At 44.4% G+C, this 14,331-nt stretch overlaps 1 protein-coding gene across 10 annotated transcripts in view; it reads right to left on the reverse strand.

Annotated features, from left to right (window-relative positions):
* Window positions 1-14,331, reverse strand: part of LOC133096899 (solute carrier family 23 member 1-like) — a 45,489-nt gene that overhangs the window by 4,044 nt on the left and 27,114 nt on the right. For 9 of the 10 annotated variants that reach the window (XR_009701895.1, XR_009701896.1, XR_009701894.1 and 6 more), the window contains 6 exons: window positions 13,153-13,334; window positions 12,121-12,241; window positions 10,872-11,028; window positions 9,790-10,043; window positions 1,412-1,576; window positions 905-1,013 (listed from right to left, as the gene is read on the reverse strand). Coding sequence is in view for 6 of the 10 variants with exons in the window: in XM_061198760.1 (XP_061054743.1) it covers window positions 905-1,013; window positions 1,412-1,576; window positions 9,790-10,043; window positions 10,872-11,028; window positions 12,121-12,241; window positions 13,153-13,334 (988 nt within the window). In the remaining 4 variants the exon portion in view is untranslated. The remainder of the gene's footprint in view (window positions 1-904; window positions 1,014-1,411; window positions 1,577-9,789; window positions 10,044-10,871; window positions 11,029-12,120; window positions 12,242-13,152; window positions 13,335-14,331) is intronic. The other variant, XM_061198763.1, reaches the window with a different exon arrangement.

Below are 14,331 nucleotides of genomic sequence, written 5' to 3' on the forward strand. Positions count from 1 at the left end.
AAAAAATTAAAAATAGAATTACCATATGACCCAGTAATTCCACTCCTGGTTATTTATCCAAAGAAAATGAAAACACTAACTCAAAAAGATATATATATATGTAAAGTTAGTTAGAAAACACTAACTCAAAAAGAAGGTGCACAGCCACCTTCATTGCAGCATTATTTACAAGAGCCAAGATATGGAAACAACCTAAGTGTTCATCAATGGATAAATGACTAAAAAAAATGAGGTATATATTTACAATGGATATTATTCAGCCATAAAATCTGGCTATTTGCAACAACATGGATGGAACTTGAGAGCATTATGCTGTGACAGAAATCAGATAGAGAAAGACAAATACTGTATGATCTCACTTATTATATATAGACTGTTAAAAAAAAAACTCATAGAAAAAGAGATCAGATTTGTGGTTACCAGAAGCAGGGGGTGTGAGGAGCAGGAACTGGAGGAAGGTGATCAAACGGTACACACTTCTGGTTATAAGATAAATAAGTACGAAGGATGGAATGTACAACATGACGACTATGTATGATATATAGAAAAGTTGGTAAGAGAGTAGATCCTAAGAGTTCTCATCACAAGGAGAAAATTTTTTCTTTTTTTTTCCCCATTTCTTTTTATTGTTTCTATATGAGGAGATGGGTGTTACCTAGACTTATTATGGTAGTCGTTTCACAATATACGTACGTCAAACCTTTATGCTGTACACCTGGGACTCATACAGTGATGTATGTCAATTATATCTCAATAGAACTGGAAATAAATAAGTCATGGTGATGTAATGTACAGCATGGTGACTATAGTTAATTTTTTAAAAAAGTGACAGGAATTCCCAGGGACCAGGGACCCCACCTGCTCTGCCCCTGGAGTGGTCACAGTCTAGAGGATGGAGAATCACCTGTGTGGAGCCTCTCCGGGTTCTTGTTCACCCAGTTGGGAACAGCAAGCCCACAGTAGATGGAGAAGCCAAAGATGAAGAGGTTTCTGGACGAGTTCATGTCCACGTACTGCAGGAGAGAGGCCCCCACGGCAGAGCCGGAACGATCAGTACCTGTATTGCACGTCAATCAAACACCCTCCCAACCACCCCACCCCCCCGCCACTTGAGACTGGAGGGGGAAGTTGGACTCAGAGGGCACACGTTCTTAGCCAAGTCCCGACTCCCACTTGACCCAGGGAGCTGAGTGGTCTGGATAATCCAATTCAAACTGATGCAATTTTGTTTTTCAGAAATTTGGATGGTTCTGGTTATTTCTTTCTCCCATTTGGGGCCAGTGGGGTTTCTGGGACTGAGGATTCCCTTCCCCTCCTCCCTTGTCCCCACCCTGTTCCATTCATCTCCATCCCCATGGGCTCCTTTCAGGAGATGCAATGCTGCTGCTTTCCTAAGGGTGCCTTGCCTCACCTGAAGATTGGAAATCCCCACAGCAGTGATGACCCCAAACATCACCAGGAACATGCCTCCAATCACAGGTGTTGGGATGGTGGCAAACGCAGCCCCAATCTTCCCAAATATGCCCATCAGGAGCAGCACGCAGCCCGCAGCGACAATCACCATCCTGCTCCCTACCTGTAGCACTCAGGGAGATGGGGGAGAGATAAGGAGCTCAGCAGCAGCTAGGCCACACCCCCTGGAGGCCTCTGCCCTGCTCCTGGGGCATCACAAACAATGGCTCCAGGGGACCCACAGGAGCAGCATCGACTAACTCAGAAATGGCCCCCCTCTACTCCCACATGGTGCTGGCGAAAGGATGAAGGTGTGACCTTGGGTCCCAGCCTCTGCCCTCACCTCTCTGCTGCTCTCATACATGTCTTCAAGTCCTGACTCCAATGCTCCTTCTCTAGGCAGACTTTATAGTGAGGCAAGAAGTCTCTCTTGGGAGGGAGTGGCCCAATGCTTAAGAATGGGGTTTGAGAGCCAATCCCAACTCTGCCTCTAACTAGCTGTATGGCTTCACGCAAGTTACCTAACCTCTCAAAATGTCAGCCTCCAAATTTACCAGGTGGGATTAATAATACTTACTTCACAATCTCATTTTAGGAGGCCAGCATTACCTTGATACCAAAGCCAGATAAGGACAGAAAAGAAAAGAAAGTACAGTTGACCCTTGAACAATGAGTTTGAACTGTGTGGGTTCACTTATATGCAGATTTTTTTCAACAGTAAATACTGTAGTACTAAACAATCCATGATAGGTTGAATCTGTGAATGTGGAACCACAGATATGATGGAACCATGGATACGGAGGGACCACGTGTACAGAGGTTATACATGGATTTTCGACTGCAAGGCGGGTTGGTGCCCCTAACCCCACCCCACTCCCCATATTGTTCAAGGGTCAACTGTACAGACCAATATCCCTGATGAATATAGATGCAAAAACTATCAACAAAATGTTAGCAAACCAAATTTAACAGTACATTAAAAGGATCATACACTGTGATCAAGTGGGACTTATCCCTGGGATGCAAGGATGTCTCAACATGTGCAAATCAATAAATGTGATACACCACATTAATAGAATGAAAGATAAAAACATATGGTCATCTCAATACACACAGAAAAAGCATTGGACAAAATCCAACATCCTTTCAGGATAAAAAAAACTTTCAACAAATTAAATATAGAAGGAATGCACCTCAACACAATAAAGGCCATATACAAAAAGCCCACAACTAACATCATACTCAATGCTGAAAGGTTGGAAGCTTTTCTTCTAAGATCAGAAACAAGACAAGGGTGAAAACTCTCACCACTCCTATTCAACATATTACTGGAAGTCATAGCCATAGCAATCAGGTAAGATAAAGAAATAAAAGGTATCCAAATCAGAAAGGGAGAAGTAAAATTATCTTTATTTGCAGATGACATGATCTTATATATAGAAAATCCTAAAGACTCTACCAAGAAATTGTTACAGCTAATCAATGAACTCAGTAAAGTTGCAGGATACAAAATCAACATACAGAAATCAGCTGCATTTTTCTACACTAACAATAAAACATCTGAAAAAGAAATAAAACAATCCCATTCACAATAGCATCAAAGACAGTTAAGTACTTAAGAATGAATCTAACCAAGGAGGTAAAAAATATAAGACTCTGATGAAAGAAACTGAAGAAGACACAAATAAATGGAAAGGTATCCTATGTCATGACTGGAAGAATTAATATTGTTAAAATGTCCATACTACCCAAAACCATCTACAGATTCAATGCAATCCCTATCAAACGTCCAATGGCATTTTTCACAGAAGTAGAAAAAAAAACCCTAAAATGCTTATGTAACCACAAAAGACATCAAATAGCCAAAGCAATCCTGAAAAAGAAAAATAGAAAAAAAGCTGGAGGCATCACACTTCCTGATTTCAAACTATACTGCAAAACTATAGTAATCAAAACACTATGGTACTGGCATAAAAATAGACACATGGACCAATGGAACAGAACTGAGAGCCCACAAATAAACCCACGCATATATGGTCAACTAATACTTGACAAGGGAGCCATGAAAACTCAATGTGGAAAGGATAGTATCTTCAATAAATAGTGTTGGGAAAACTGGATAACCACATGCAGAAAACTGAAATTGAACCACTATCTTAACACCGCTCACAAAATTTAACTAAAAATGGATTAAATACTTAAATGTAAAACTGGAAACCGCAAAACTCCTAGAAGAAAACACAGGGAAGCCTCTTGACATTGGTCTTGGCAATGATTTTTTTAGGATATGACACCAAAAGCACAAGCAAAAAAAGTGAAAATCAGGGACTTCCCTGGTGATCCAGTAGGTAAGACTCTGTGCTCCCAGTGCAGGGGGCCTGGGTTCGATCCCTGGTCAGGGAGCTAGATCCCGCAGGCATGCTGCAACTAAGAGTTCACATGCTGCAACTAAGAAGTCCGCATGCTGCAACAAAGATCCCGCATGCCGCAACTAATACACAGCTCAGCCAAAAATAAATAAATAAATAAATATAAATCTTTTTTTTAAAAAAGTGAAAATCCAAAAGTGGGACTACATTAAACTAAAAAGATTTTGCACAGCAAAAGAAACAATCAACAAAATGAAAAAGCAACCTATTACATGGGAGAAAATATTTGCAAACTGTATATTGGATAAGGGTTTAATATCTAAAATATATAAAGAACTCATACAATTCAATAACAACAACAACAACAAACAATTTTAAAATGGGCAGGGGAACTGAATAGACATTTTTTTCCAAAGAAGACATACAAATGGCCAACAGGTACATGAAAAGATGCTCAACACCACTAATCATCAGAGAAACGCAAATCAAAACCACAATGAGATATCACCTCACACCTGTTAGAATGGCTATCATCAAAAAGACACAAGGTAACAAGTGCTGACAAGGATGTGGAGAAACAGGAATCCTGTGCACTGCTGGTGGGAATGTAAATTGGTGCAGCCACTATGAAAAATGGTATGGAGATTCCTCAAAAAGTTAAAAATAGAACTACCATATGATCCAGCAGTTCCACTTCTGGGATTATCCAAAGAAAATGAAAACACTAACTCAAAAGAATATATGCACCCCCCCTCCCACCATGTTCATTGCACCATTACTTACAATAGCCAAGGTATGGAAACAATCTAAGTGTCTGTCAACAGATGAATGGATAAAGAAGATGTGGTATATACAATGAAATATTATTAAGCCATAAAAAAGAATGAAATCTTGCCATTTGTGACAACACAGATGGACCTTGAGGGCATTACGTTAAGTGAAGTAAGTCAAACCGAGAAAAACAAATACTGTATAATATCATTTACATGTGGACTCTAAAAAAGCTAAACTTGTAGAAGTAAAGAGTAGAATGGTGGTTACCAGGGGCTGCTGGGTGGGGGAAATGGGGAGATGTTCATCAAAGAGTACAAGCTTTCAGTTAGAAGATGAATAAGTTCTGGGGACCTAATGCACACCATGGTGATTATAGTTAACAAAAATGTATACTTCAAAGTTACTAAGATAGTAGATCTTAAATGTTCTCACCACAAAAAAGAAATGGTAATTATGTAATGTGATAGAGGTGTTAGCTAATGGTGGTAATCATATTGCAATATATAAGTGTATCAAATAAACACACTGTACACCTAAACTTACACAATGTTATATGCCAAGTGTATCTCAATAAACCTAGGGGAGGGAATTGATGTGCCTGGGGCACAGTGATGCAGGGTGAGAGACAGGAGATGGGGTGGAAAGCAAGGAAAGGACTCTGTCATGAAGCACTTTAAGGGCCATGGAAAGGAGTTACAATAAATTCCAAAGCCAAGGCATAAACAAAACATAGTATATACATGCCATGGAATATTATTCAGTCTTAAAAAGGAAATAAATTCTGACACCTGCACAACATGGATGAACCTTGGACATTAAGTTAAATAAGCCACCCACAAAAAGACAAATACTGTATGAGTCCACTTATATAAGGTACCTAGAGCAGTCAAATTCATAGAGACAGAAAGTAGAATGGTGGTTGCTAGGGGCTGGGAGAGGGGGGAATAAGGAGTTGTTCAGTTGGTACAGATTTCAGTTTTGCAAGAGAAAAGAGTTCTGAAGATTGGTTGCACAACAATTTGGATGTACTTAACTCTACTGAATATACATTTAGAAATGGTTAAGAGGCTAAATTTATGTTATGTGTATTTTACTACAATTAAAAATAATGAATCCAAAGACAAAGGAGACTCAGTAGAGTTGTGTTAAGCAGGGTAGTGACATGATGTGATTTACATTTCAAAAAGCTCCCTCTAGGAACCCTCTTACACTGTTGGTGGGAATGTAAATTGGTGCAGCCACTATGGAAAACAGTATGGAGGTTTTTCAAAAAACTGAAAATAGAGTTGACATACGATCCAGCAATCCCACTCCTAGGCATATATCTGGACAAAACTCTAATTTGAAAAGATATATGCACCCCTATGTTCACAGCAGCACTATTCACAATAGCCAAGACATGGAAACAACCTAAATGTCCATTAACAGATGAATGGATAAAGATGTGGTGCGTATATACAATGGAATATTACTCAGCCATTAAAAAGGGTAACGCTATTTGCAACAACATGGATGGACCTAGGGATTATCATACTAAGTGAAGTAAGTCAACAGAGAAAGACAAATACCCTGTTATATCACTTATATGTGGAATCTAAAATAGGACACAAATGAACTTATCTACGAAAGAGAAACAGACTCACAGACATAGAGAACAGACTTGTGGTTGCCAAGGGGAAGCAGGTGTGGGGGAGGGATGGATTGGGAGTTTGGGATTAGCAGATGCAAACGATTATATATAGAACGGATAAACAACAAGGTCCTACTGTATAACACAGGGAACTATATTCAACATCCTGTGGTAAACCATAATGGAAAAGAATATGAAAAATGTTATATAAAACTGAATCACTTTGCTGTATAGCAGAAATTAGCACAACATTGTAAATCAACTATGCTTCAATAAAATAAGTTTTTTAAAAAGTTCCCTCTGTAAGTCACTTCATTATTATTAATCGATACATTTTCTCAATTAGGACAAATTAGATTTTCTCAACAAGCAATTATCATGGATTATGTGTAAACTATGATTCCTCCTTCATCTATCTGGAGGTTCATTAAGATACAGAACAGAGACAAGGCTCCTCCCCATGGTATTATACAGCATTAACTGGTCCAAAATCAAGGATCAGTTGTGCTACAGTCACTACTAATTGCTATTACCTGGTTTGCATAGGGTTTCTCAAGCAGCTAGGAGTTTGGGAATGCTAAAGAAGTACGTTTCACCCGCTTAGAACAGCTATTAGATCTGGAAATAAAAAGTTTCTACAAAAGTTAAAAAAAAAACAACACTCTGCTGTGAAGATTATGGGCTCTGGTCCACATCCCATCCCAGTGCCAGGCACACACAGCTGTCACACGCTGGACAGTAATGATTGCTGTGCTAGTCAAGGGTTGTATCTGGGGTTTGAGTGACAGCTACCAGTGAGACAAAAATGACCTCTGACCTGGAAGCATTCAGCCTCATCCTCAAAAGTTAGAGTTGTGCTGCAAATGTCTGAATGCCCCATCATGAGTCTATTATCAATGAATGTGCTTAGGTAGTTCTTGAACCTATTTTCATGCATTTGTTTCTACTCCGAGTCCTTAAAAGATACTCTAGTGTAGTTTCAGTTTTGCAAGATAAGAAAGGTCTGGAGATCTGTTGCACAGCAATGTGAATACACTGAATACTACTGAACTGTACACAAAAATAATTAAGATGGTAGATTTTATATTATGTGTCTTTTACCACAATTTAAACATTTTTTTAAGATTCTCCAATGTCAACAACTTGAAGTCCATTAATGCAGCAATGAAGTAGCAGATTCTGCCTTTGCTTATTTTTCTTTCCAGTTTAAGAGCTAATTTATTTAACTGTCTTCATTAGAAGACAAGTGATAGGAATTAACCACATCAAAATAACTTTTTTTGTTTACAACCCTAGCAATGAACTGTGGGAACAAAGACATGAATCTAAGCACAATAGATCAACTTGTCAGGTTCAACCAATACCCTTTGGATATACTAATGGTCTCATAAAGATGGCAGGTCATCCCCAATCCTACTACCACAGAATTTATCATGCAGCCCTGGGCGTCTTTTGGTCTCAGGATTCACATCTGGGCTGGGAGCCATGACACCCTAGAGAAGTGATGGGAGATCTTTGGCCTTCAGCCTGATTTCTCCCAACTGACCAGGACAGAACCAAGAATAGGTCAGAGCCCATGAATGCAGATGCAACACGGGGCCACATGGGGGAGGTATGAGTCCAGACCAGAGTTAATCGGTCTCCTGCTGGATTTATAGCCTGTTTGGTGTCTATGTATCTTTTCTTGCCTGCTCTTTCCCTCTCCTGTAAAGGGTCTTAATTTAGAAATGATACATCAAAAAAATTTTTTGTTCTGTTTATTGAATATAATTTTCTGTTCTGCATGAGATTATCTTCCCTTCAGCAAGAAAAATATTTGCTGCTTTATACTTACATAGCCCATTCCCACATTTCTGTGTGGGTCAGTGGCCCTCATGTGGAAAAATGTTCCTCTCACTTGCACTAAAGGTCTTGAAACTTTGGGAAAAAAATGTCAAAGAGTCCACAGTGTCCAAGCACATAGAACTTGCCATAGGGTTGGGTGCTGGCTCTGCTGTTTGCTCACAGATTTTAGCTCTCACTATGGGCCAGAGGCCATGCAGGGTACAGAGGTAGATAGGTCCAAGGGAGCTATCAGAAAATACAGGGTGGGGATGTGGGTGGAGGAAAGTGAGTATTTTCCAAAGCTCACTTCACTTGTGCTGGGAAACACTGTACCTATGCACTGAAGCATACAGGAAAGCAACATCGTAATAATATTCTTTTCTAAGTCACCTTAGAAAGCACCATCCTGGGGACTTCCCTGGTGGCGCAGTGGTTAAGAATCCACCTGCCAATGCAGGGGACACGAGTTCCATCCCTGGTCTGGGAAGATCCCACATGCCACGGAGCAACTAAGCCCGTGTGCCACAACTACTGAGCCTGCGCTCTAGAGCCCGTGAGCCACAACTACTGAAGCCTGCGTGCCTAGAGCCCGTGCTCCGCAAGGAGAAGCCACCGCAATGAGAAGCCCGCGCACCGCAACAAAGAGTAGCCCCCGCTCGCCGCAACTAGAGAAAGCCCGTGCACAGCAACGAAGACCCAATGCAGCCAAAAAAAATAAGAAGAAGAAAGCACCATCTTGAAGAATTCTTGCTGACCTTATGGGGCTTTCCTGTGGAAAATGGGAGCCTGGAAGAGATTTTAAGCAGGGACTAATTTAATTGGGTTCTAGAAAGATCCTTGGGCAGCCACGTGGTAGCTAGATTAGAGATGGGCAAGATCCTGGGAAGAGACAGTTAGGGATACTGCCATGTCCAGGTGGGAGATGATAAAGCTGTGATACTGGGAATGGAGACAAGAGGACAGGAGGGCAGCACGCATGTTGAGAAAATAGAATCCACTGTGAGAAGCGCACAACAGAGAGAAGTTAAGGATGACTGGGTGAATTCACTGAGACAAGGTTTACGGGAGGAGAAGTAAGGATGAGGGCACGAACTGAGCATAATAGAGGCCATTCTGAGTGTGAGGTACCCTTGCGACATTCAGATGGAGGTGACCACAACCAAGAAGGTCAAGTATAGTAAGCAAAATAAAGGCTCCTCAAAGATGTCCATGCCCAAACCTGTGAATATGTTACCTTAATGGCAAAAGGACTTTGCAGTGTGATTAAGTTAAGGATTTTGAGATGGACAGAGTAGCCTGAGTTATCCAGGTGGGCCCAACCTAATTACATGCATCCTTATAAGCAGGTAATCTTTCCCAGCTGTGGTCAAAGGGAGACGTGACTAAGGAAGAAAGGTCAGAAAGATGCCATGTTGCTGGCTTTAAAGATGGAGGAAAGGGGCCATAGCCAAGGAATGTGGGCAGCCTCTAGATGATGGAAAAAGCAAGGAAATGGATTCTCCCCTGGAACCTCCAGAAAGGAACACGGCCCTGCCAATACCTTTACTGCAGCCCTGTGAGACCCGTGCTGGAGTTCTGACTTCCAGATCAGTAAAATAATACATCTGGGTTGTTGGAAGCCATCAAGTTTGTGATAATTTGTTGCAGCAACAGTAAGAGGCTAAGACACTGATGACAGATTCAGGTACCTAGCCTGCCCGCCCACCACCCCACTCCCGGGGCCACTGTCAGCAGCCTTACCCTGGTGATGCCCAGCGCGCCGACATTCTCGCTGTAGGAGGTGGTGCCGTTCCCCGTACCCCAGGCTCCGGCCAGCAGGCAGCCCAGGCCCTCGATGCCGATGCCTCGGTTGATGGCGTGCTTCGGAGGGGGTGGTGCCCCCACCAGGCGGGCACAGGCATAATAATCGCCTACTGACTCCACCATTGAGGAGATCACCCCCGCGATGATCCCAAAGACCCCAGCCAGGCTGATGGTGGGGAGGCCCCACTGCCCTGAAAATGCAGCGCAGAGGGAAAATTCATCCGGAAGGTAACAGGCTGCTGGACCCCAAATAATTCCCTTGCCAGAGGGTTCTCCGGAAGGCTTTAAAGACCAGGCAACACGTCTTCCAACCCAGCAACTGTCCTGAAGCTGTGTCTCGGACTCCTGCCCTCCCGTGCCTCCCTGAGGGTAGGTCAGAGGCCCTGACCTTGAGGTCACAGTGCACAAAAAGAACCAGAAACCGGGCCTCTTTCCAGGAAGGCCTTGAAGCCTTTTGAAGGCTTCCAGGATTCTTACTCAGGGAGGTCCTGGCTCCTCAGTCCATGAGGCCAGGACCTCCTCACCCCCCCAAACTGGAACGTGGTTATTCTCACACCCTGAGCCAAGAACTGCAGGGAAGGGAGATGCCCTTGACCAGCAACCCAGAAATGTTCTAATTCAGTCCCAAGCCTCCCTTGTGTGGGATCCACCAGTTCCATAAGGAGACCCAAAGGTTGGCTAAGAGGTCAGGATCCCTCATGTTTTTCCCACTCCCAGTCGATGGGGCCTGAGCAATGTGGAGGAGGGGACGAGGCATGGGGGCCAGGAAGGAGGTAGGTCTGGGAGAGGGAACCTTTGGTCCACCACCCCCAAAGGGTTCTTAGGACCACCCAAGGGTCTCCTTCCTCTCTTAGGGGTCTCATATGGACTCCGCGGGGCCTGTCCCTCCTTGCCAGATGCCTTGGAGGAGATCCCGCCCCGGTGCTACTCATTTCCCCCTCTGGTGCCTAAGCCTCATGGGCAGTCCTGGGAAGCATATGCCCCAGGCAAGATGGGCCCCGGAGTCGGCGTCTCGTTACCTGGGTAAGGGAAGCGAAACCAAGGAGCCCGGCTCAGGACGTCGCCTTTGGTGTCTGTGCGGGCCAGGTACCCGTAGGCTGCAGGTGCCGAGGGGAGGGTGTTGGTGACTGTGAGCACGAAGCACAGCAGCCACGAGATGCAGAGCGCCAGCAACACCTGCCGGAGGGAGGCGCCCTTCACACTGGGCCCCACCCCTGCGCCTGCCCACACCTCCCAGAGAGGGTGGGCGAAGGAGGGAGTCGGGAAAGCTCTTTGAGATGAGGAAGTGTTGGGTTACAAACCCTTCCAGTGACAACAGGAATCCGCTGTGTCAGTGGATAATGAACACATTACAGGAATATAGAAACTAAACTGTGGGGAGACCTTGTGTCAAGTAGAGGCAGAAATGTCTAGGAAATTGGACACAGCCTGGGTCAGAAGGATTGCAGTCTGACTCCCTTTCTATTGCTTGCTGGTCACATGACCCTGGATCAAATTCCCGGAGCCTCAGTGTCCTCATCTGTACAGTGGAATTACAACCATTGCTCTGCAGAGCCTGAGGCAGGATTTCTTAAAGTGGGGTCCTCAGATATACTGACTTTTAATCTCTGATGGTAGAACCCCAGACATCGGCATTTTTAGCAATGTCCCCAGGTGATTCTTATGCATACTGAACTTTTGAACCACTGGCCTACAGGGTTGCTGAGGGATCAATGAGATCATTATGTGGAAGTATCTTTTTATAACGCAGAATGTATATCACAGATAAATTGAACCTGAAAACACATTTGTGTGGTTGGCAACGGCACCTACTTGACAGAGTGGAGCAAATTCAACAGAGAAGGCTCTGAAAAAGGAGACACCATCACCGTCAGCAGGATCTGAATTATCCAGGAGCCAATGAGAAAGAACCTGATCTAAGCCACTTGGGCCTTAGTTTTGCACCTTTAGCGGTGAGCCTGGCTGTCTCCCCCAGTGCCATGCTATGAGGACTGCCCAGGCACACGAGAAGACTGTCCCACAGTGGTGCCCAGGGCAGCAACCTGGGGCGAGTTCTCTACTCCTGGGGGAGAAGCAATGAGGGAAGATCTGGGACAGCATTACACCAAGGCTCCCACCACCCGCGGGGCAATTAAGGGAGGCTGAGGGGGAGAGGCCGCTGCAGGTGGAGAGCATTTGACTTGGGGGCCATTGGGGAGAGCAAGAGGCTGCCCCTCACTCTCCAGGTGAGTCAACTAAGAATGGCAGAGGGTGGGGAGCGCTTCTTACAGGGAAGACCTGAAACAGGTAGAACTTAGAGGTGTGACACTTCTTCTCTCGTCCGTAAACAGGCACAGGCACCGCGATGTTTTTCAGGTACTGAGAAAACAGCACGATGAGGAAGATGGTCCTGAAACAGAAACAAACCACACCCGACCTGGCGAACTTGGGCTCATCATGAGCGAGGGTCCGGGAAGGCGTGCCACCACGTGTCTCTGGGACTATGGCGCAGTGGCTGTGCTGGGAGGGTCCCCATCGAGGCCCTGCTCTGCAGTGTAGGCAGCATCCTGCCAGTTCTGAAAAGGTGGGCGGGCCCCTTTCAGAGGCTGCTGGTGGCTGAAGAGGAACAGTGGGCAGGGGCCTGAGAAATAAGCATGGCAGCTGCACAGATCCAGACTGAAGCCAGTGAGGCCAGAGTCAGACCATCTTCTCTCCCAGGTGGTCCTGCAGGTCCTTGTGGTCAGAGCGCAACAGGCAGAGTGAATAAGCGCGTCCACGGTCACCCCCACGTCCCTTCAAAGCTCTGTTTAAATGCCGAAGGCCTCTTTTTCTGGGAAGCCTTCCTGACACCACCAGCAAGCTGGCTGTCACCACCCTGTCCCCTGAACGAGCTGGCACACTCTGACTCTCATCACTGTCTCCTGGTGTCACAGGTACTTGGACCCAAGTCTTATCCCTCCACTACGCTACAAAATGCTTGAGAGCTGAGGCCATGTCTTTGCACCCTTCCCAGGTGCTGGAGGTTTACAATATTTGCTCAGTGAAAACCTAGGAGGCAGGGGACGGCTAGCGCCAGCTGTCTGTGAACCCTACGCTAAGCATGTTTATACCCTGCCTGTGATGAACTTATTGTCTGTGAGGACTAATAACATAAGAAATAGTAATAATACATTCTAAGTAGCCATTTCACTGCTTTTTAAGGTATCGTGATGTTTGTGAAAGTATCTGTAAACCACCAGAGTTTGCTAATATCCAGGACTCACTCTTCTTACTGGGTAGTCTTCCTCCAAAGATGGCCCACCCTCCCCAGAGGGTGCTTACATGGCGGCAATCCCCCAGTGGATCCCGGCGTCATTGCCCGCAGAATCGAAGAGAGGCAGGGCCACCAGGGAGATGGTCGGAGCAATGGTCAAGGGGCCGATGAAGCGCATGAGGAAGCCAATGAGGCCTGAGAAGCCCACCAGCATCTGGACACAGGAAGCAACCATGATGGCTCCCTGCAGCTGAAGAGGAAGCGTGGGGCTCAGCACCTGGGAGCCTGCGGCAGGGCCACCCAGATTGGTGGTACCTTCAGAGGCAGTGCAGGGGCAAAGCTGGACCCCAGAGGAACTGAGGGAAGGTGAGCTCGGACCTCACTCCTCTCTCCAGTCCTCTATTTCCAACTGTCTGTTGGACATTTTCACCTAATGTGAAGTTTTTCAGGAAGTAGATTTCAAGATTATCTATTGATCATAGTGATAACGTAATGACTCGTAATACTGGCATCACCCAGTTATGTATTGAACATCTTGCTGCTTTACTTGTCTCTGTTTTCCTACTTTCTATTGCAGAGGTTGGCAAAGGTTTTCTGTAAAGGACCAGACAGTGAATAGTTGAGGCTCTGTGGGCCGTACAGGCTCAGTTGAAACTTTTCCAGGCAAGATGGGAACAAATGAGCTTGACTGTGTTCTAATAAAACTCCACTGATAGGCACTGAAATTTGAATTTCGTACAATTTTGACATGTCATAAAATATTATTCTTCTTTTGATTTTTTTCAACCATTTAAAATATAAAACCATTTTTAGCTTGCGAGCTATAAAAAAACAAACAAACAAACAAACAAACAGAAAACAGGCAACTAGCCAGATTTGGCTCATGGGTTGTAGTTTGCCAACCCCTGATCTATTGGACTGATTGAGTTTTACTTTACTTCTCCTTTTTTACTTTGCTAATATGAATGTTATTCATTTTACCCCTGAAAATTTTCCTTGCTTTGAAGTCTGCTCTTCCTGAAAAGAAAGAAGTCTCACTCCTGCTTTCCTTTGATCAGTGTTAACATGGTATATTCTTCTCCATCCATTTACTTTTAATCTACGTGTGTCTTTACATTTAAAGCCGGTTTCTTCTGGACAACATACAGTTGGATCTTGTGTTTTGATCCACTCTGACAATCTCTGTGCCTTTAGACCAATGACGTTCAAAGTGATTATTGATATAGTTGGATTAATATCCACCATAT

This window comes from Eubalaena glacialis, chromosome 8, assembly GCF_028564815.1.
Source record: "Eubalaena glacialis isolate mEubGla1 chromosome 8, mEubGla1.1.hap2.+ XY, whole genome shotgun sequence".
Taxonomy (NCBI): domain Eukaryota; kingdom Metazoa; phylum Chordata; class Mammalia; order Artiodactyla; family Balaenidae; genus Eubalaena; species Eubalaena glacialis.